At 40.4% G+C, this 24922-nt stretch overlaps 1 protein-coding gene across 6 annotated transcripts in view; it reads right to left on the reverse strand.

The window, feature by feature from the left end:
• The window catches only part of LOC106871368 (alpha-1,3-mannosyl-glycoprotein 4-beta-N-acetylglucosaminyltransferase A), an 85259-nt gene that overhangs the window by 21796 nt on the left and 38541 nt on the right, over window positions 1-24922 (reverse strand). For 4 of the 6 annotated variants that reach the window (XM_089365593.1, XM_089365592.1, XM_089365594.1 and 1 more), the window contains one exon: window positions 12860-13917. In XM_089365593.1, the coding sequence (XP_089221719.1) occupies window positions 12860-12941 (82 nt within the window). In that variant the 5' untranslated portion in view covers window positions 12942-13917. Of the gene's footprint in view, window positions 1-5829; window positions 5887-12859; window positions 13918-24922 lie in introns of all 6 variants that reach the window. The other 2 variants (XM_089365590.1, XM_089365591.1) reach the window with 1 other exon arrangement.

Genomic DNA, 24922 nt, shown 5'->3' on the forward strand with positions numbered 1-24922 from the left:
GTAAAAAAATTCTTTTCCATTTTCCCCCCAAGTGTCAAATTAATACACTTGCTTGCTGTTCCTACACCTGTCTTCATCCTTGTTTTTCTATAAATTTGAACTAGATATATGTGTATACACATATCCACTCACAAGCCTTTGGCTGGCCCAAACCTATTATAGAAGATACTTGCCAAAGGTGCTGCACAGTAAGATTGAACCTAAAACCGTGTGATTGCAAAGCTTCTTAACCATATGATGACATCTGTACCTCTTTATGAATACAAGAACTCAAAAGATCAAGAAGCAGTCAGAATCTTCTCCAAGACTTCTTAATGTCGATGGAAGATTTAATTATTCTTCACATAACATAACCACCGCTTGTGCCACTCCGTGAATGTGGTGCTTCATTTTATGTAGAACCCTACACCAAAAGACACATTTGGCTCCCTAAAACTATTCAAGATGATATTCCATGGGGTACTTTGAATAGTTTAAGCCTGCAGCTGATAGCAAAAGTCAGCAGAGAACCGAGTGCCCTGGATACTACTGGACAGTCACCAACAGGTTTAATGTGGACAGACGGACTAATTTTGGTCATCATAGATTGATTACAGTTAATTTAGCAGGTTGGTATACATTTCAAGACCGATTCACTCCACTATTTGTACTCTATGTCATGTTGAAAAGAATGCATGGGAAAGACATTAAACAACAATTGTCTACGCTGCTGAAACTGAAGCAAAGTTAAACACAATCACATCTTAGAAGACTCTCCTAGTTTGAGATGATAGTTTCTACAAGAAAAAGAAACAACAAAGGCAACAAACAATTAAAAACAAAAACAAAAAAACTAAAGTGAAATAAATAAGCATTAATTAAATAAACAAAATGGAAGAAAGGGAGAAGTGAAATGTGCAGAACAGAAGAAGAAAAGCAACGGAAATGGTTAGGTTTAGCAACTCTGTTTAGTTTCTTAGTTCTTTATTTTCCTTTTACTTATGTTTTACTTGTTTCAATCATTAGATTGCGGCCATGCTGGGGCCATCACATTCAAGAATTGACCCCAGTACTTGATTTTTTTTTTAAAGCCTGGTACTTAGTCTATCAGTTCTCTTTTTCCAAACCACTAAGTTACCGGAACATAAATACACCAACACTAACTGTCAAGCAGTGATGTGGGACACACACACACACATTTATTTATGACTACTTTTGGTCATCATAGATTGATTACAATTAATTTACTATAGCAGAAAACACTTTCCCAAGGTACCACACAGTGGAACTGAACCTGGAACCATGTGGTTAGGAAGCAAGCTTCCTACCACACAGTCATGTCTGCACATATATATATATATATATATATATATATATATATATATATATATATATATACTAGCAGTAACACCTGTCATTGATTGGGTAATTACTTTTACTCTTTCTCGGGAGCCACATTCAAAGTATTATTATATTTATAATTTACTCCTCCTGTACGTGTGTATTTTATAAGGAAAAAAATCCTGTAATAATTGAAGTAGAAAAAAGATCAATTTTATACACAAACTTCTGTTTGTTTATTATATGACAATAATAAGCAAGTTGTGTTATTTTATTTATCAATACACTAATAGAAATTATATAATACAGTTCATTGAAATAGGTAATTTACTCATTCCTGAATGTGACAATAGTAATGGTAAATTAAGTTATTTAAGTATTTATGCTGCATTAAAGAGTGAATATTTCTTTATAAACAACTTTGTCAATTGAGTTAGAAGTGAATATTTCTCCCACAAGTTTATTCAATAGCATATTATTTATTCTCTCTTCGGCAACATTTTTTGGAGCCAGGGTAGCTCACTCACAGATCCAATCTGCATTGTTGTAATTATGAAGAAGATTCGGAAAGATTTCAGCCCCTAAATCATCGACGGAATCAGCTGAATTACAAACTGGATTGTGTGTAAGAAACTGTTCTTCATCAATTGTAACTCTCCCTTCACCGAGTTTCAATGTTTATTACATCATCATTTAACATCTGCTTTCCAAATGGGCATGGGTTGGACAGTTTGACAGGAGCTGGCCAGGTAGAAGCCTGCACCAGACTTCTGTGACTGTTTTGGCAGGACTTTTACAGCTGGATGCCCTTCCTAATACCAACCACCCAGCAGAGTGGACTTAGTGCTCTTTATGTAGCACAAGTACAGGTGAGGTCAGTTTTGGCAAGGTTTTTACAGCTGGATGCTCTTCCAAATGCCAACCACTTTACAGTGTGGACTGGATGCTTTTAAGTAGCACCTGCACTGAAAGGGTTACCAAGTAACCTGCAAGACAAAAATCTTTTGAGAGGGGAGGGGACATTGGAGGAGGTGATCTTGTGTCAGATGTTGAAAGGTTATAGTGAGACAGAGAGACAGAAACAGGCGTCTTGCTGTAGAGGAGGTGCAAGATTACCCTCCCAGAGAGAGAGATCAGGAATGAGGACAGAAACAGGTGTGCTGCCGCAAAGGAGATACATGGTTACACAAACTGAGGGAAGTGCAGGAGAAAAAGAGAGAGAGTGGCAAAGTGCCAGGCATACTCACAAGGGACAGGGATCAGAATATAAATGGGATGGTCAAGTAAAGGCAGAGAGAGAGAGAGAGAGAGATGTTGGCAAGTGCCAGGGTAGATACCCTTGGGGTTCGAAGGTCGTAATATAAGTGGCAGGTTATTGCCAAAGAAGCATGATTAGAGAGTGGGGAGGAGAAGTGAGTGGTGAAAACCTGGGTATACAGAGTGAGGTGGGGACTACCTGATAGCAACGATGCAGAGAAACAGGGCCGTGAGGAGAGGATTGGGGAGTGAGAGGTAGCCATAGTGTATGAAGGAGGAAATGTGAGGAAGAGAAGAGATGTAGACATGTAGATTGGTTTGTTGGGGTAGGGTGTGTGGGGAACACAGATCAGGGGGAGGGGATAGTGGATAGCAAAGATACAGTGGTACAGGGCCAAGGGGACAGGATTGGGGAGTGGGAGGTAAGCAATAGTGCATGAAGCGGAAATGTGAGGAAGAGAAGAGATGTAGTTTGGTTTGTTGTGGTAAAGTGTGTGAGAAGTTCTCTTGTTCAGTGTGGGTGGGACACACAGCGCTTCTAGAACTCAGTTTCACTGACGTGGACGGGTCTTCTCTAGAACTTCATATCTCCAGACATCTCGGTCCATGGTCATTTCCTCTGAGACCCAACTTCCTGAGATCGGTCCTTGCCATTTCATCCTACGTCTTCCTGAATCTCCCTCTTCCATGGGTACCATCCACTTTCAGTGATTGGCACTTCTTTATGTAGCTGCCTTTATTCATACACATCACATGTCCAAACCAATGTAGTCTTCTCTCTTGCAAGCTACATTTGACTCCTCTTATGTCCAACTTTTCTCTCAATACATTTGCACTTTGTCGTACATGTGCACTGATGTTGCACATCCAATGGAGCATGCTACCTTCATTTCTCTCCAGTCTACCCGTGTCTTCTACCATGGAGTATAGCTGATACAATTAATAGTAGTACACAATAGCAGTCAGCTGGCAGAACTATTAGGGTGGCTGACAAAATTGCCTTTACATTTGGAGTTCAAATCCTATCAAAGCTGACACTGCCTTTTATCTTTTCAAGGTGGATAGAATAAATACCAGCTGGGTACTGAGATTGATGTAACTGGATAATCCCCTCCCATCAAATTTCAGGCTTTCTGCCTATAGCACAAAGGATCATCTTCATCATTATTATTATATCATTAGAATAAGTTCTGAGTTCAAATTCCACCAAGGTCAACTTTGCTTTTCGTCTTTTTGAGGTTGATAAAATAAGTACCAGTTGAGTACTGGGGTCAATGTAATCAACTAACCCTTCACCAAAATTTCAAGCCTTGTGCCTATAGTAGCAAGTATTATTATTATTATTATTGAGTGAAAGAACAGTGCATGTCATCAAAGTGACACTGGGGTACAATTATACAAAGCCCAATATACCCATCATGACTACCTGTCTGGTAAGGGTACACGAGGCACATGCATCACAACCATATGTGCGTGACATGGAAACCATATATCAAGAGAAACAGTGCATGACTTTACAGGTGGGGCCCAGTTAGAATTTTCTTCAGGTCAAGTATCCCATCCTACTCAAAAAGTCCCTGAATAAGGGTTGTTTAAGGATGTTGAATGAAACACCCATGTTTCCAGAAGTGAGTCATCCAAACCGCAAAGAATTCTTCTCAACACATGGCTGTGATGTTCCCCCAATACTTCTGCTCGTGATCAGAGATGCACATATCGTCAGCCACCAAGGGACATGCACAACTGGTTAAGGTCAAATAACTGACAAAGAAATCCTTGGTATTGAGCAGAATATTTGCTGTATTTGCCCATCTTTTATACCAAGACAAAACAATGGACATGATGACACTCCCAGACCAGAAACCGTGAGAGCCACTGGCTGGTATTGCATCAGAGCAGTACCAGGTATTATTATTATTATTAGTAGTAGTAGTAGTAGTATCATTATAGGTAGTGAGCAAACAGAATCATTACAACAGCAGACAAAATACTTAGCATCATTTTTTTCCCACCATTGCGTTCCAAGTTCAAATCTCACTGAGGTCAACTCTAACATTCATCTTACATTAAATGTCAAGTCTTTCTCAATTATCCCCCTTTACGCTGCAACTATTTTGAATGGTGAATTTGTTAACTTTGGCTTGTATTAGATAAGGATAAACTACTTATTACCATTACAAAATTTTCTACAGCCTCCTCCATATTCGATGACCACCATTGAGATCCATCAGGTTTATTTTTAGTATTCTTGCTTTTAAGAGCAGTCCAGTTTATTTCAGATATTCTCATTTTAAAAACTATCTCTGGCTAATCGCTGAGAGGACGTTGGCGTTGCCTTGGCAGAGGTTTGTGCGCTCTGAGTGCTCTTCTTATTACTACTGCTATCCTAAGTGGTAATGGCTTCATTGGCAGAACTACTAATTAAGAAATATTATTTGGATGGTCGTTGACCATCTACCCTTAGACAAGTCTTGTTTTCCACCCAGCAGAGAGACCAAACAGCTCAAAAACACACCCACTTCACACAGTACGCTTAATGGGGTTGTTGGTTGAGTCAATGACAGCTCAACTTTGTGGAAACTGACCAGAATCCAATCTCCCAGATGTGATTTGATTTCACAACTTCAATCATGATGGTGGTAGCAGCGGGACAAATATCACATGCACAAATAAATTAGATGTAGTAAAGGAGAGATGAGGGAGGATAGAACATGTGCTTCACTGTGCAACCACATATATAAGAAATGGTGGAGGTTGCATGAGCTTTGGGGGAAGGTGGAGCAGTCTGTTACAAAGTGAGGAAACAAAAATATCACCAAGAGGAAGCAAAGTTAAACATTTGGAATTAAAATACAGTGATCTTCAAATGAAAACAGATACAATGGGAAAAATAGCTCAATTCACATTAGAATGGAGATCTAGAATCAGTTCCACGTTCACTGCTCTTGCTATGGTCGTAAATTGAATGACTGGAGACAGCATGGTGAAGTTGTAGCAAAAATATCACAGAGGGAGAGAGAGGGTGAGAGAGAGAGAGAGAGAGAGAGAGAGAGAGAGAGAGAGGGTGAGAGAGAGAGAGATGAATAGTGGGAACATAAGAAAGCTTGACAGATAGGAAAGTTTATTATTGCTGTGCAAGGAAACAAGAGAAAAATTATTATTATTATTATTATTATTAATATAAGAGACCATAGAGGAATGGCAGATAATGTGATGTTACAAATAAACAGTTCAGTGCTGTTAATCACTCACTCAATTTACTGTTCTCGTAAAAGATAGCCGTTTTGTTCACAACAATTTGTTCACATGCTAAAAAGAATGTAGAACAACAAATAAGTATAAATGAAGGCAGAAGAAGAGGCACAGTCCACTTTGTGAAAGAAGGATAGAGAGAAAGATAGGAAGTAAATGGTAAAAAGAGAAAGAAAACATTAAAAAATATTTTTCATTCAATTTTCTTTTTTTTATTTTTTTTATTTCTGGACTGTTTATTTTCTAAAATTTCATTTCAATATTTTATATTTGTTTGCAATTTGATGTAGTCTGTATCAGAACCTTTTCAGAAAGCCAAGCCAAATCCAAAACCTGGGGTTTTTTTAGGGGACCACACCAAAAAAAAAAAAAAAAAAAAAAAAAAAACAAGTCAAAGAAAATTTATTATATTTGTAGAGGTAAGGCCACCAGGGGCCACCAGAACAATGCTTGAGGATGCCTGAGGCCGTGGGAGCTGAATTGCTGGTCAAGAGCCTTGTTATGAAACTGTTTACTTCATCTCAACAAAGGCATTTCAATAGATCTTTATCAGAGCTCAAAGCTCCACCTGGTGTGTTTATCAATAAACTTAGGTAGGTGCAAAGTTGAGAGAGCTTATGAGGTCTAGGTTCCCTTAATCAGGTATTAAATGATAAATCAGTTAAACCAAGACGAACAATCTCCTCTAGAGAAGATAAGGAAATCTCTCATCACCAGGTGATTCAAGAATGCAGAATTCTGAGGCTAATATCACAAAACCAACTCTTAACTTTTAACAGCAATTGTTGGTGTTTAGCCTTGGATCAACTGCGACGAAACACACCCTCAGGTCAAAGTCATCTTTTAGGTATGATTGCCTGGTATTTTTGTACATCAGGGACCACTACATTCAATGTGGCCTTATACTTTTAAGATGGTAAGATGAGATTTCTGGGAGATTTGGCTGGTACTTTTAGCTTTCTGAGAAACTGCATAAAGGCAATTAACCACTACATAACTTGATTAGTATGTCAGTTGCTGTACTGGTACTGAAAAGAAGGTCTTGGGGGACTTGGTTCCAGGAAAACAAAAATAATAATGAAAAAATATTTTTAAAAAAAGAACATCAAAAATAAAAGAAAACATAAAATACAATAATATTAATTAAAACAATTAACCAAAAGAAATTAAAACAAAACACTGAAAAATTTAAACCATGCAAAAAATATCAATATGAAAATTAAATTGCTAAACATTTATTGGGTGGTGAAACCCTAAACAAGACAGTGTAATTTGGAGAAGAAGTGGATAACGACAGTTTTGAGATGAGTTGAGATTACAAGGCAAGGTGAGGGAGAAAATCCAGATTGTCTCAAGCTGAATAATGCCAGATTGGATATACAAATGAACACCAGTAACAAAGTTGGCTTAATTCCAAAGAACTTTGGAATACTGATTGGTCAACCAAATAAAAATTCTTAAAAGCCTTCTTCAAACTTGGATACATGAAGCCAAGAGTAAAACTGGGTGTAAGAGTAATTGGATGAGAGAGTGTGCAAAAGGGGAGATTGCAATTTTGTGATGTAACTGGAGAATGGCAGTTGGAGAAAGAATTGCTGAGTGTTGGAAGGAAATGGAATTTGTCAATGGAGGATATGAACAAAGATATGGAATTAGAGAGAGGAAAGTTGGTTTGAAAAGGTTGAACCTCGCAGAGGAAATGACAAATGACCATCACTTTGTAACAAACCACTGAGATCCTGGATAAGAAATACCTAACACTTTTGCAGAACATGGGAAAACAGATGGAAAAATGATGAGGATGGTGATGTAAAATGATAAAGGAGGAGATTGGGATGTATAACATCAATGTTTGGCTCCCATCCATTATATTCATATCAAGTTTCCATACATTGCTGTCCCCACCATAATGCACCTCCTACTTTCACTATCTTAACTACCCATGTAACAAATGGTATCTACCTGTATTCGTTCTCCACTCACCATCCACCACTCTCCTCCATTACTCCCTCCCTATCATTCATTACCGACATCTACAACTCCCAGTCTCTTACTATCACTCATGTTCATTGCTGTTCGTCACCCTCCCCAATACTCTCCATTACTCATTCTTGACAGCCATCACTCTCTCTCTCTCTCTCTCTATTGAACCTAGCAATCATGCTTTGACATCTACTTGTCCTAACGTTAATACACACACACACACACACACACACATTGAGCTAAACAGTGAAAGATCAACAAGTAAGGAATTAAAAAAATTCAAACATGTGGGATATTGTTCATGTGGTTGTTTGATACCTCTCCCCTCAAAGCAGCCCTATGATCAAAGACACTCCAACTTTGACTTCCTAGTAGAAAATACTATCCCATGCATCCCTTTTTTTTTTAAGACAATGTGACAGAGTTTGAGGGAGATGTCTGCTGCTTCCCACCGGTTCAGCAACCATGTACTGCAACAATGTCTCTCCTGTCTAACAAACCATTGTTACAATGTCCAGCAAAAATGTTGGCAAGTTCTTCATGTGATTGAGGTTAAGAAACACAATATGGTCGAGGGAAATGCCACAGAAACATTTAGATATTAGATATTTTATGAGATACATACATATATATATACACACACGCACGTACACACACACATGCACTGTGTTCCCTTGTAAATACTGGGGTAGTTTAGTTGGACACATATCTGACATTTTTATAGCTTTATTGAATATCAGACAGTGTATGTGTATGTACATATATAAACGCATACATACTGTGTGACATTCACTACACTGTCTTATTACTTCATCTACTGATGAAGGCAAAACCTGTACATAACTATTCAAACTGCTAGAAATAGCAACGAAATGTCCCTCAGCTCCCTAAGATCACAAATGAAATTACAAGTTGACTAATGAAGTCCTAGATACACTATCTGCATAAAACTCTGTAGGTGGTCACAACCTGTTCAGTCAGACATGACAATCAATAAACCCCAGCAAGACACAAGTTCCCTTGTATCTATAGAAACTGTCAAATCAATAGATTACAAAGTACCTTAAAAATTTATCAAGTCAAAAGAAACACTGCTGATAACCTTGGTTGCTATAGTGATTCAAGGGTCGTTTGATTCATTCATCTGGTGATTGCTACAGAAGCTAAGGGTAGATGAGTTGATGGTGAAAGCTTCCCAAGCCATGTACAGGATTGAAAGCTGCCCAAGCCATGTACAGAAAGTTGAAAGTCAACAATGAGTATAGCAATAAATTTTATGTGTAGGTAGGAGTTCACCGAGGATCAGTTCTCAGCCCCTTCTTGTTTATCACAGTCCTGTAACAGAATTTATAACAGGCTGTAAAAGAGTGAGTTTAAAACAGGTTGCCCCATGGGAGATCTTCTATGCAGATGACCTTGTTCTTATAGAAGAATCAGTAGTAGAATTACAGAAGAAATATCAGGTGTGGAAGCAAGGATTGGTATCAAAGGGCCTTAAAGTTAGTATAGCAAAGACCAAAATACTAATAAGCAGGAAAGCAGACAAATTACTAATCCTTCAAGGAAATAGCCTTGCTCAATATATAGGAAAAGGTGGAGGTAGAAATGTGATATGATTTACCGAATGCAAGCTATGGACAGAAATGTTGAGCCTCACAGAAATAGACTGGCAATTTGTTGAGAAGATCCATTTAAGTAAAATCAAGGCCTCCCCCCTCATTCCCTTATCCCTCCATTTCCCACTCTGCCTTTTCACCCTTGCAAGCCCACCTGTACACAATGTGTGCTCCAGTCAAACATCTTCCCCACAATATATCCCCTCCCTTTCCTTGTGTCCAATCACTTCAATCCCTCCCTTCCATCACAAACTCTCCTTTTGCAGCCTTGCAAACCTACCCCTCTCCCACTCACCCTTTCCAATCCCAATTTACTCCATGTACCCAGACCTTGTGGACACCCTGTAGAATGAGAAACTTCTAACACACACAGAGTCTAGCATATAGTTTCAATTTCAGTTACAGAAATTAGGAATTCAGTCAAAGTGAAATGATGTTTGCTTCTAAAAGGATTCTTTAGAGAGACCTAAACAGCATAATAAAGTTACCATTATATTATTCTCACTGATCCGACTGTAAAGTCACATGGTTACAGTGTGGGGCTCACACTTGATAGAATGTGGGGGCAGTGTTACTTAATATTACCCACTTATAACCCAAATTTCGTTTTCACTTGGCAACCCAGTTCTTTATTTTTAATTTCACTGTTTTCTACCATTTTTCTAATGCAACTGCATACCACCTTCCACCACATTTTTCTTTCGTTCTTCCACCTCTAAAAACCAATTGATCTCTTCAAGTACAAATTTTCCAAAATTGGTCCATCTGGACAGTATGCGGGGGGGGGGGGACTTAAACAAACACTAACCCAGATGTTAAAAACAAATCTTGTTTGTTCTGTGGTTTGCAAGAACAAGAAGAAAAAAACCCAGATATTTGAAGAGGAGAACAAAAAACACAATGAACAGTCAACTCTTCCAACAGAATATATGTCAAACACTAATTTATTAACACCTTGTCTCCTCAAACCATCTGTTACCATTGTGTACAAAAGTTTTCAAATTTAGTTTATTTCAACAAATTGATTTGAAAAACTCAGTTTTTTTTTGGGGGGGGGGGTATTTATCAATATTGGAATATTTCCCTGCATTTCTGCCAACTCTTTTGTGGCCACCATGTTTGGCCATTTCCCTGAAGAAGTAGAGTCTTGTCTTTTCTATTCGTTGACACTCTAGTCCAGTGGTTCCCAAGGTGTGAAGTGAGGGCTGGGAGGAGAGTAAAAATATTGTGAAGATATCTAAAATAAATTAACACCTTTCTGGACCATCATCATCATAATCATCCCCTTTTTCATGTTAGCCTGGGGGCTACAATAGAAGACAGTGCCCATAGTGTCATCAAGTTGTGGGACTGATCTGAAACCATGCAGTTGGGAAATAAACTTAATTACAGGTCAATGCTTGCACCACACAAGCCAACAATGAAACTACTATGCTTGACCTTCTAGAAATCATAGCCAAATATTCCTCAAATCAAACCATACTGTCTTCAAAAGGAACATATTGGAAAATGTAATTCTGGGTTCTGTGAACTAAAGGAAAAGAGGTGATGGTCACAGCGGGAATGCAATTGAAAAGGGACATCTGCTTCACCAGGGTTTACCTGGGATTCAGTAGCAGCATCTCCAATTAGTTTGTTATCAGGTGTTTCATTCCTGCCCAGGTACATGTCAGTGGCTGAGTGGACAAAAAGATTAGCTTTAATTTGGAAAAAGAGGTCCCAAGATCAAATTCAGTTTGGGGCAAAAGACACTTGACAATGGCTGGAGATCAAAGCAATTGAAGCAAACATGATAGATCTTCGATATTTGTTTTGAATCAGTGAACTGCGGCCATGCTGGGGCACCACCTTGAAGGGTCTTAGTAGAACAAATTGAGCCCATTTCTTGTTTTAAGTCTAGGACTTATGTTATCAGTCTCTTTTACTGAGCCACGAATTATGAGGACATAAACAAACCAGCACCAGTTGTCAAGCAGTCATGCTGGGGCACCATTTTGAAGACTTTTAGCTCAACAAATCTATCCCAGTTTTTTTTTTGTTTTTTTTTAAGCCTGGCACTTTTCCTATCGGTCTCTTGCTGAACTGCTAAGTTACAGGAATGTAAACACACCAACACCGGTTGTAGTGGTGGAGGACAAACTTACAAAGACACACACATACGATGGGCTTCTTTCAGTTTCTGTCTCCCAAATCCACTCACATGGTTTGTGTCAGCCAAGGCTACAGTAGAAGACACTTGCCCAAGGTGCCCCCCAGTGGGACTTAACCTGACACGCACACATAAAAAACAAACACACAGAGCAGGTCTCCACACAGTTTCCATCTATCAAATTCACTCACAAGATATTGGTTGTCCCAGAGCTATAGTAGAAAACACTTGCCCAAGGTGCCACGCAGTGGGACTGAACCCAAAACCACGTGCTTGAAAAGTGATCTTCTTAACCACAAGGCCATGCCTGCACCTCATCATCATCGGCATTATCATCATCAGTTCTATATTTAAGAGATGAAGAATTATGTACATAATTTACATTTACATTTGACGGATATTTGTCCTCATCTTGTTTGTTAACACACCATTTTGGCTGATATACCCTCCAGCCTTCATCAGGTGTCTTGGGGAAATTTCAAACATGGGTTCTCATTTCTAAGGTATTTTTCAATGTTATTATACCAACATCGAAAAATACCTTAGGAATGAGAACCCAGGTTCAAAATTTCCCCAAGACACCTGATGAAGGCTGGAGGGTATATCAGCCGAAATGGTGTGTTAACAACAAACAAGATGAGGACAAATATCTGTCGAATGTAAATAATGTATTATCATCATCATTGTTTTTAACATCCGCTTTTCATGCTGGCATGGGTTGGTTGGTTTGACTGTGGACTGGCAAACCAGGAGGCTGCACCAGGCTCCAATCTAATCTGGCATGATTTCTACAGCTGGATGCCCTTCCTAACAGCAACCACTCCGAGAGTGTAGCGGGTGCTTTTTTTACATGCCACCGACCTGTAGATATAATTATTGTAAAGACAACCAATTTGAATCCAGTTTGGATTTGAACATTTGGTGAGGAGGATTAGGGAGAAAACTGATCAAACACAGAGTGGAAAGGAATATTGGAAATGTAAACCCTTGAGCTGAGACTAATTGCTCTGAAAAATTATCATCTCATTATCTTAATTAATAGCAACTCGTCTCGTACAGGAAAAATAAACAAATGAAGTGGGTGGGAAAGGTTAGGGTGTAGTGGGTAAGATAGAGGGGTGAGAGGAAGAGGAGGTGAATGAGACTGGTTGGTGAGAAAAGTGTGTTTCGAATAGGTCATTATGGTGTTTAAGAGTTGGGGTGGGGAAGAGGGCTTGTATGTTTTGAAGCTGTTTGAGAAAAACAAAAAGAAAAAACAAGAGAAAAAAAGGAAATAGCTTACCTGGTCGGGTCACCATGAAGAATATGGGCAAAACGAAGACCATGACCAGCAAAAGAACAACATTCTTCAGTCTTGCTCTCATCCGGTAAGCCAATCGGTGGTGAGCTGTAGCCCCTCCAAGACAAATAATTAAGGGTTGGTTGGTCGGTCGGTCGGGTGGTTGGGTTCCTTTCCTCAACTGACTGGTTCGTTGGTTGGATATTTTAAGGAAACAGCAGGGTGTGTGGGGGGGATGTGGAACTAGTTGAAATCTCCGTGTGTCAGTTGGACACACAGTGTGTGTGTGTGTGTGTGTGTGTGTGTGTGTGTGTGTGTGTGTGTGTGTGTGAAAGAACAAAACACCAATGTCACCTCCTCACCACTTGGTGGTGGTGGTGGTGCAACCTATGAGGCCAGCAGTAATGTCCCAGACAGTTTTTCAGTAATATCAGCAGTAATAAGAGTACTATAGGTGTTAGTGGTGGTGGGTGGTGGGGAAGAGGCCTAGCTATGTAATAATGGAGCGACTGTGACAAACACTGTGACAAAGATAGGGAGGGAGGTGATTGACAGAGGCAACAGAAGGAGGAGGGTAAGGAGGCGGGGTTGTGCAACACCGCCAACAAGGACAGTGGTGGTGATGGTGCAGTCGGTGGTGGTGGTGATGGTGGTGGCAGTGCAGGTGGGTGTAGTTGTTGTTATTGGTGGTGGTGGTGTTGTAGTAGTAATAGCAGTGGTGGTGGTGGCGGCGACGGCGGCAGTGGCAGTCACAATGATGGCGATGACGACGTTGTTGGTGTTGTTGCTGCTGCTGCTGCTGTTGGTGTGGTGGTAGTAGTAGTAGCTGTGTCTGTAGTGGTAGCAGTCCTAAAATGGGCGCTCTACAGGACATTTTACAAGTACCCCCCCCACCACACAATGAACTAGTCTGCCAGACAGGGGTGAATGCAGCAACAGCAGTAGCAGCAACAGCAGCGACAGCAGCAAGAAGAAGTAACAGGCTGGGGGTCTGGTAACATCACTGAGTCGAATGGGGTGGAGATGACAACGACAACGACATCAACAACATGCAGTGATTTCTGAAACGAAATAAAACAATATTTAGTGAAAAATCAAAGGGGAGAAAGAAAGAAAAAAAATCAGTTTTATTTAATTCAAAAGATTCACTTAAAATTGAATTGAAAAGAAAACAAAACACACATCAAAGAAACAACAATAGTTTGGTTTTAAATGACATTGTTTAGGGAGTGGAACGGTAGGGGAGTTATGGATTTTGGTTTTTGTTTTCTTACCTGTCAGTCACAGAGAGCACCATCATCATCATCATCATCCGTTTTAATATCCACTTTTTCATGCTCAAACGAATCAGATGGAATTCGTAGAGGCAGATTTTCTATGGCCAGATGCCCTTCATGTTGCCAAAATTTCCACGGGGGGGGGGGGGGGTTATCTGTTACCTTTCATCCTTTCGGGGTCGATAAATTAGGTACCAGTTACACACTGGGGTCGATCTAATTGACTTAATCCCTTTGTCTGTCCTTGTTTGTCCCCTCTGTGTTTAGCCCCTTGTGTGCAATAAAGAAATAAGAATCGTTAGCATGCAGGGGCAAAATGCTTCGGGACATTTCGTCTGTCTTTACGTTCTGAGTTCAAATTCCACTGGGGTTGACTTTGCCTTTCATCCTTGCAGGTTATGGATCGATATGATAAGCAACAGTCAAGCACTGGGGTTGAGGCAATCGCCACAAAATTGCTGGCCTTGTACCAAAATTTGAAAGCAATATTAATAGAGACTAGATTCATGTGCACTAATAAAGCCTCAGCTACCAACTGACCTTTATCGACAGCTGTTCAATCAAATGTCTGTTATGGATTTCTCTGCCGCCAGTAAACACTAACACTTTTTTTTTTTTTTTTTTCATATTTCCAATATTTTGGTTCCATTAAATGGTGTAATCTGGAAATAGGTTTTGTCTGGCAATATTAGACAAATCCAATTTAGAGAAATCTGAAATTTGACTTTCGGCAGCTTCTGTTTTCGAATAGATAACAACTTTGTTGGTTCTGTCTTCACTTCATGAGTGATGAAGTGCAGAGCAGTTTGGCACAGTATGGTGCAGTGTGCATGGTGTGGTATACTTCAGTATGGGTTATAGTACAGTGAGGGTTTTTTTAAGATATGGAATGGTTAAATAGAGGCAGTGTTGTGTAGTGAAGAGTGAGTGAATGGGTGGTGAGGGATGGGGTGATGGAATACATCATGGTAGCATGTGATATGATGCAGGGTAGGGCAGGGGTGGTGTTGTATGGTTTAGCATAAAGTGATGTGGTGAGTGGAGCAGAGGGGGTAGCGCAATGCAAAATGATGTGGTGTAGGATAGAGATGGGAGGGGGCACGATATCAGATTGGGGGGGGGGGGGTAAACTGACATCAGAGAAAAGTGATAACAGATGTTGCGGAATATGTGATATAAAAATATGTAAGATGGCTTTACATAAGGACAAACAAGACTTCCCATTAGTTACAAGGTTAGGGGAAACTCTCTCTCTCTCTCTCTCTCTCTCTAATGTACTTGAAACATAAATGAAATGCTTTCAACAGAGATTAGAACCTGAATTCAGGAGAGCATTCCGTCCACAGAACACAAACAAAACCAATGCTTCCATTGGTTTGACTGAGTCAAAACCTTTCCAAGTTAATCTTGTGTCTCTCGTTTCAATCATTAGACTGCGGCCATGCTGGGGCACTGCTTTGAAGAGATTCTAGTCGAATGATTTGACCCCAGCACTTTTTTTATCAGTATTTTTTGGTGAACCACTAAGTTACAGGGATGTAAACACACCAACACTGATTGTCAAGCAGTGGTTGAGGACAAACACAAACACACACAACAGGCTTCTTTCAGTTTCCATCTACCACTCCTAAGGCTTTAGTTGGCCTAAGACTATAATAGAAAACATTTACCCAAGGTGCCATGCAATGGGAATGAACCAGGAACCATGTGGTTGTGAAGCAAGCCTCTTACCACACAGCTACACCTGCACCGGTTTCTTACAGAAAAATGATAAATTAATTCTAAACTGTGGTTTGAAGTAGAAAATTGCTTCCCCAAGTAGATAATCACTCACCATGCAGCTCCAAGAGGCTAAAATTTCTGCTTCACTGGAGTTAGAAAGAATTTTCTTTTTTTTATATCTGATCAATATTGGCTCCTCTATGACAACCCTCAATATATTACCGCTACACACTACCATCGTTACCTCCTCTATAACAAAACACCTGTGCTTGTCCCTCTGCCATGCTTTCCGCTTTCAATAATTGGCATAAAGCCTCCTCCTCCTCCTCTCTCAAGTACGCATGAACTCAGTTGAGGTGTTTTTTCTTTGTCGGGAGAGTTACTTTGCAACTTCATTAGTTCTGGCGTATGTGTTTGTCTGACCACCATTGTTTGACAATCGGTGTTTACATCTCTGTAACTTAGTGGTTCAGCAAAAGAGACCGATAAAATAAGTACTAGGCTTACAAAGAAGTCCTGGGATCGATTTGTTCAACTAAAGGCAGTGCTCCAGCACGGCCACAGTCAAATGACTGAAACAAGTAAAAGAATAAATGATCCGATAAGCTAATCCTGCCTTGGTTTTGTCTTCCTTTAATTTATACCCACCGACTCGGAAGCCTGCTACAGAACCCCAGCTCCAGCCTCCATTGTGAACTTGGATCCTAGCGGATTACCAATTACAGCACTTATGCAATGTTTAGTCCGTCGGTGACAGAAACCATTCCTTTATATATATATATATATATATATATATATATATATATATATATATATATATACATATACATATATACATATATATATATATATATGGTAACCATGTGTGTATCGTTGGCAATTTTCTTCCTCCGTCTTCCCTTCCTTTGGACTTTCCTCTTTTTCTGAAGAAGAGCTTTGCTCGAAACATAAAATCCTCTTTCTTTCCTTTCCTGAGCGTCTGATAATACAGTACTTGTACCACATCGTCGCGTTATTGCTTTTTCTTGTTTGTTCTTCTTTGTTTGGATTCACTATATATATATATATATATATATATATATATATATTTCAGTCAATTTGAGGATATAATGTCGTCCTAGGGATTATAAAATACGCAGCTCAACAGGTGTTATCAATGACATATTGGGAGAATTCTCTCAATATATAAGTCTAATTTACATTTATTACTATAATAAAAAGGAGAAAAAATATTGTGTATATTTATTTTATTTGTATCACAATAAGAACATAGCAAACAGTTCAATACAAATAAAATTTAAGTAAAGAAACATTTCGATCTGGTGACCAGATTGCAACATGTGTAGGCACTTTTTATGCTTATTTTATGTTAATTTATGTTTATTTAAATTTTATTTGTATTAAACTATCTGCTATGTTCATGTTGTGAAATATACTGTGCGCGAGAAGACCCGGCAAGCCAAGTGAGACCTAAATCTAAGGCCCAGCCAGCCCACTTATGCGTACCTTCCTTCCTTCATTGGACACTAAATTCCACTTGTGAAGACCTGTTGAGGCAAGTGAAATCAAAGTCGAGTTAAATTAAAATTGGATACTAAACCCCACTGCGAAGACCTGTTGAGGCAAGTGAAATAGAAATAGATTGTTGCCAGCGCCCCCGGACTGGCTCATGTGCGGGCGACACATGATATCTTTGCGTGCGAGATCGTTGCCAGTGCCCATGGACTGTCTCTTGTGCGAGTGACACATGAGGTTTTTCGAGCGAGATCGTTGCCGGTGCCCCTGGACTGGCTCGTGTGCGGGTGACACATGAAATTGTTCGAGCGGGATCGTTGCCAGTGCCCCTGGACTGGCTCATGTGCGGGCGACACATGATATCTTTTCGTGCGAGATCATTGCCAGTGCCCATGGACTGTCTCTTGTGCGAGTGACACATGAGGTTTTTCAAGCAAGATCGTTGCCGGTGCCCCTGGACTGGCTCGTGTGCGGGTGACACATGAAATTGTTCGAGCGGGATCGTTGCCAGTGCCCTTGGACTGGCTCATGTGTGGGCGACACATGATATCTTTCGAGCAACATTGTTGCCAGTGCCCCCGGACTGGCCCTTGTGCAGGTAACACATGAAATGTTTCGAGCGGGATCGTTGCCAGTGCCCCTGGACTTGCTCATGTGCGGGCGACACGTGATATCTTTCAAGCGAGACCGTTGCCAGTGCCCCTGGACTGGCTCTTGTGCGGGTGACACATGAAATCTTTCGAGCGGGATTGTTGTCAGTGCCCATGGACTGGCTCATGTGCGGGAGACACATGAAATCTTTCGAGCGGGATCGATGCCAGTGCCCCGGGACTGGCTCATGTGCGGGCGACACATGAAATCTTTCGTGCGAGATCGTTGCTAGTGCCCATGGACTGGCTCTTGTGCGAGTGACACATGAGGTTTTTCGAGCGAGATCGTTGCCGGTGCCCCTGGACTGGCTCTTGTGTGGGTGGCACATAAAAGACACCATTTCGAGCGTGGCCGTTTTCGTGCGGGTGACACATAAAAGCACTCACAACACTCTCTGAGTGGTTGGCGTTAGGAAGGGCATCCAGCTGTAGAAACTCTGCCAAATTAGATTGAAGCCTGATGTTGCCATCCGGTTTCACCAGTCCTCAGTCAAATCGTCCAACCCATGCTAGCATGGAAGGCGGACGTTAAACAATGATGATGATGAATATATTTTTTTTCCTTTTTCTTATATCGATGTGTGTGTGTGTGTGTGTGTGTGTGTGTGTGTGTGTGTGTGTGTGTGTGTGTGTGTGTGTGTGTGTGTGTGTGTGTGCAGGTACAGATAGATAGATAGATATATATATATATACGAGATAATTTTTGCTTCTTTTTATGGAGACAAACGGGTTTATAGGACCGCAAAAAAAGAAGTGCACGAATGAAATTGAGACAGAGACAAAAAAAGCATTGATTAGAGAACCAACATCAAATTCGAGTCAAAAACTTTATACAACACCATGCTTCCATACATTTTATCATAACATATAAAAAGAAGACATATATAAAAGCAAAGACTATAAAAAATATAAATGCACATAGAAATACAAAATATTTAGAACAGGCAATAATCAACAAAAGGAACATACAATCAACTAGAAATAGTTAAAAAGAATTACTCAAGAATGTCAAGCGACATTAAAAAATTAAGAAATATACATATTGACTAACAAAAGATTTTACTCCCCTCAAAAATATGTCAAAATAGTTTGTTTCATAAAAACCATGGTATGTTGAAGTTCAAGGAGCGTAAGAGAATTCCACAAAATCAAATCAGTATGTTTTACTGGTTGCTTCTGTGGAATTCTCCCTTCCCTTTGTTGGTGTCATGCTCCTGCACAAGCTTTTGCATTCTTTATATATATACATATATATATAAACATAGCATTACTTGGAACTCACAAAGGCAAATTTAAGTAACTCACATATATATATATATGCCTTTGTGAGTTACAAGTAATGCTATCTGTTGGAGTCTCAGCTTTTTTAGCTGCTATTTCTGAACTTCGGTATGTGGTGAAGCAAATGCTTGCTGATCCCTTAATTATGTTTATAAATGTATAGGAACTTTTAAATAAGTTCTCCACCGATAATGGTGTTTACATACCGAAGGGCTTGGTAAAAATTATTAATTGTTGATTTATTAATAAATTAATAAATTGATAAACCTTTACCCTTTTAATTTGTAATAATATACATATATATAGATCCCAAAACTATCATGACAAGCAGCTGTGCTGGTGCCACATGAACAGCAGCCATGCCAGTCCTACATGAACAGCAGCCATGCCAGCGCCACATGGAAAGCATCCATGATAACTGTACAGCAGCAGTACAGCCAAGAGCAATTCATGAGCAGTTATGGGTTGGCAATATGGACCATGCTCTTGCTAATTGTTTCATATAGTCACTTGACCCCTTCACCCTTGAACCAGTAGAATATTCAGAGTGTGAGGGCCGGAGGGCCAGAGCAGAGCATTAGCACTGGTTCAGGCTAGTATTCAATTACAGATGAGTCGACTGGGGCAATATGAAATGAAATTTGTTGTTGAAGGTCACAATGTGCCACCAAGTATGGGAACCAAACCCACATCTATATGTTCATGAGCCAAACAGCCTAACTACTAAGGCATGTGCCAATCAGAGATGTTGTGTCAAAGACATTAAGAAATGTTAGAGCACAGCTCTCACACACACACAGAACATGCACACACAGACACACATACATACAGAACATGCACACAGTGTGTACAAACACACTCACACAAATGAAAAGGCTAACAACTCTCACATCTGCTGACAGCTTTACAACACGGAAAGGTGTGTGTGTGTGTGTGTGTGTGTGTGAGCACACTCACCCTTACACATTGAAAATATTACAAGAGATGGAGGGGGTGGTGTTAGAGAGAATGATGATTTACGCAACTGAATAATGAAGAGTGTTTTATGTTTAAAGAACGATGTCAGTGGTGACATGTCAACTGTGATGTTGTGTTTTGGTTTAATGTTGACAATGGAACTGATGTGCAGCACTTCAGGTGGCATTTCTTAAACACTAAAGGGCTCAAAGACAAGCAAAGATTGCTTATGTTGGACCTATTACAAACATTTAACCACCATCACCACCACACTTTCCCCCCATCACCACAATCAATGCAGACTTGCTGCAATAATTTTACCAGCGTCATCATTTTGTATGCATGTGTGTGTGAGTGTGTGTGTGCGTGCGCGCTTAGGCTGTCAATGATTTTATTGTCACCATTTCATCAGAAACTTCTCTCTCATCATCACCATTTAATGTCTTATCTTCCTTGCTGGCAGGGGTTGGATGTTTCAACAAGAATAGAGGAGACAGAGGGCTTTCCCAGGCTCCAGTTGCCTGCTTTGGCATGGTTTTCTACAGCTGGATGCCCTTCCTAATGCCAACCTCTTTACAGAGTGTGGACTGGGTGCTTTTTCCAACACCAGTGAGGCTGCCAAGTACCTGCATGATAAGACACTCAGAGCAGGGTATAAACTGGAAGAATGAGAAACTATGAGAGAGAGAGAGAGAGAGAGAGAGAGGAGCAGGTGCATTCTCATACACACACACACACACACACATTAGTCTCAGTCGTTTATGTTCTGATTTCAAATCCTGTCAAGGTATATTTTGCCTTTCATCCTTCTTGAGCAAAAGCTGGGTTGATGTAACTGACTTACCCCCCCCCCCCCCCATCACACGAACTTGCTGGCCTTGTGTCAAAGTTTGAAATCATTATCATTACCATTACTATTATTATTATTAATATTAAGGCAGCGGGCTGGCAGAATTGTTAAGGGCTTTGAACAAAATGCTTGGTATTATTTTTTGAGCCATTAATTTCTCAGTTCCATTTCTGCCAGGGTCAACTTTGCCCTTCATACTACCAGGGTCAATAAAATAAGGCATCAGTCAACTTACCTCCTCCTCCTCTTTAAGTTGCTGGTCTTGTACCAAAATTAGAAAGACTTAATAATAATGGTAAAGCAGCAAGCTGTCAGTACCAGAACCATGACAGACAAGAGGCTTGGTGGCATGTCATCCATCTTTATGTTCTGGTTCAAATCCCACCCAAGGTCAACTTTGCCTGCCATCCATTGGAGGATGATGAAATAAGTACCAGTAAGATACTGGGGATGGGGGGGGGGCAATGCAGTTGACTATCATGCTCTCCTAAACTTAAGGCCTTGAACTGATTGTAGAAAGGATTCTTAGTGTTACTATGATAACAACAATAATAATAATAATAATAATAATAATAATAATAATGATAATAATAATAGAAACATTATCAAAATGAAGAGACAACAATTTCTCTACAAATATTGCATCTGGCTTTCAATTGTATTCACTGACAAATGAACATATCCATGAGAAGGATGACAAGTGGTGAAGTGAGGGGGAGGCCAACGACCGAGGCGGGAGGGAGGAGGATGACGACCGAGGCAGGGGGGAGGACGACGACCGAGATGGGGAGGAGGACGACGACCTAGGCGGGGGAAAGGACAACAACTGAGGCAGGGGGGAGGACGAAGGCCGATGTGGAGGGAGGATGAAGGCCGATGTGGAGGGAGGACAACGACCAAGGCGGGGGGAAGGACAACGACTGAGGCAGGGGGGAGGACGACGGCAGAGGTGGAGGGAGGACAACGACCGAGGCAGAGGGAGGACGACGACTGAGACGGGGGAGGATGACGACTGTGATGGGGGAGAGGATGACAACCGAGACAGGTTGAGGATGACGACCAAGGCAGGGGGGGAGGACGCTGACCGAGATGGGGAGGAGGACAATGACCAAAGTGGGGTGGAAGGACAACGACTGAGGCAGGGGGGAGGACGACAACCGAGACGGGGAGGAGTAGGTCGACAAAGAGGAGACAACAATGAGGGGGAAAGGACAACGAAGAGGAGGAGAATGATGGCAAAGGAAGAGGAACAGGAACAGGAAGCCAGAGAAGGAGAGGAGAAAGATAATCAATATCCCGTCTCTTCAGAAAATGTTCATTAACTCCTCTGAAAGATGAAATTTATGTGAGAAATGTGTCACTCTTGATGGCAACATTTATGTGAAGACAGTTTTTTATGAGGATTGAGACTAAACAAAAAGGCATGAATTAGAAACCTGTGTGTAGGCTTTGAAAAGAAGTCATTTCATTGTTGTAGCCACATGCCCATTTCTTGACTGAGTTATTTAGGACACCATTGAGGATATTGAAATTCACCTGGAAAATTCTTTACACAAAAACAGACTCACACCACACCCTACTATCAATGGATATGAGGGAGGAGGAGGGGATATGAATTATTGATACAGAAAACAAATTTGGTGGCAGGGGGCAGTATCAGTGATAAGGTGAATGGAGGACAGATAAGTGAGGGAGAAACAAAAGGATATGGAGAGGGGGAGGGGAAGAGAACAAAAATGATAAGATAAATGATAAGATAAATGAGGAAAAGAGAGAGAGAGAAAAAGAGAGTAAATGAAATTCAATGATTTTCTAAAGAAAAAGTCAATTTCTATAAGTACATATCAACAATTTGGTTAAATAGCAAAGCAATAACGTCTATAGCTGAGAAGTTATTAGATATTAAGAGCTGGTAGATATTTGTCCTCATCTTGTTTGTTGTTAACACAATGTTTCGGCTGATTTACCCTCCAGCCTTCATCAGGTGTCTTGGGGAAATTTCGAACCTGGGTTCTCATTCATAAGGTATTTTTCGATATTATTATTATTATTATTATTATTCAGGTCACTGCCTGGAACCGAACTCAGAATCTTGGGGTTAGTAGCCTGTGCTCAGAGGAGTTAATGAACATTTTCTGAAGAGTTGGATATCAATTATCCTTCTCCTCTCCCTCTTTGTCTTCCTCTGCCTCTTCATCCTCCTCTTCCTTTGCCATTGTTCTCCTCCTCTTCGTTGCCATTCTCCTCTTCATCGACTTCCTCCTCCCCCGTCTCGGCCGAAACATGTTAACAACAAACAAGATGAGGATAAATATCCATCAAATGTAAATAATGTACGTAATTCCTCATCTCTTGAATACAGAACTGTACTAAGAGCTGATCTTTAAAAAAGCAGCATGACCAGCACACCTGCACAATGTCCAATGTGTTCTCAAGACTTCCAGCACGTCCACAAGATGTCCAGATGGTTTCATCTTGAATAGCTGGGGTTGAATGAAGCAACCCAGTGCTTAGTTTTTTTGTGAACCTGGTACTTATTCTATTACCCTCTTTTGCCAAACTGCTAAGTCACAAACCAATACCAGTTGTCAAGTGGTGGTGGTGGTGGTAGACAAACACACACACACACACACACACATTATATATATATACACACACACACACACACACACACACACACACACACACACGGACCAAACAGTTCAATTCAAACTCATACACCATACACACAATGGACGTCTTTCGGTTTCTGTCTACGAAATCCACTCACACGGCTATAGTAGAAGACACTTGCCCAAGGTGCCACACAGTGGGATTGAACCCAGAACCATGTAGTTGGGAAGCAAACTTCTTACTACACTACATGGTCAATACTGCAGATGATATAGTACAGCTCCATGGAACATTATGACGATTGTTATCAAGAGTGATAGGATCAATAGAGAAGAGGACAAGCAGCTAAAGAAACTGGCAGCTTGCATTACAGCATTGTATCCTTGGCCAAGATACTCAGCCATTATTTGCCACAGTGACAGTATTGCACCACTTTAACTTGCAGTACTGTGTTCAAATTCCACTAGAAAGTTGGGAAACCTTAAAAGTTATAGTGTAGTCTTTTTACCCGGCTGTAGGTATAACTCACATCTGAAAATGGAGGTAAGCACAGGTCAACAGAGTCCCATCACACCCTGATGATAAGATGTATGGGATACAGGTAGATAAGATCCCACACCTTTAACACAATTAACACACAAGCTGTGACCTTGTAGGAACAATGAGGTGAGCAGAAAAAAAAAACACACTTCAATGAAGTGCTTTCAGATAAAAACTTTCCTTTAAAAAATTCCGGTGCCACTCGCATCACTGCTACTTGTTCCACCGTTTTACTTCCATTTAAAGAGAGAACGGGGAGGGGGGCATTAAATACATTGAATACAAGTTTTAGGCTTTCTATAATTCTATTTGTAATTTATTGACTTCAACACACACACACACACACACACAGGGAGGGGGTGGATGTATAGTAATTAATTAAGACACTTTCTGGCCACAGCTCCATCATTAAATTAGTATTGTAATTAAATTACTAACTGGTTAATAATGGTGGCTTTGGTAGGAAAGTAGTCAAGACTATTAAGGTTGTTAATTGGAGACAAGTGAAGAGATTGTAGAGACAGGAAGGAGAGAAAATGGGGGAAGAAACCAAGAGAAATTGGTTGGGAGGGGGAAAAGGGTGGTATGAGGTGAAGGGGAGGGATTAAAAGACGGGGGGGGGTCTGAGGAAAGGTAAAAGTAACAGAAAAGGGAGAGACTT

The sequence above is a fragment of the Octopus bimaculoides genome, chromosome 18 (genome assembly GCF_046866305.1).
Source record: "Octopus bimaculoides isolate indiv1 chromosome 18, ASM4686630v1, whole genome shotgun sequence".
NCBI lineage: Eukaryota > Metazoa > Mollusca > Cephalopoda > Octopoda > Octopodidae > Octopus > Octopus bimaculoides.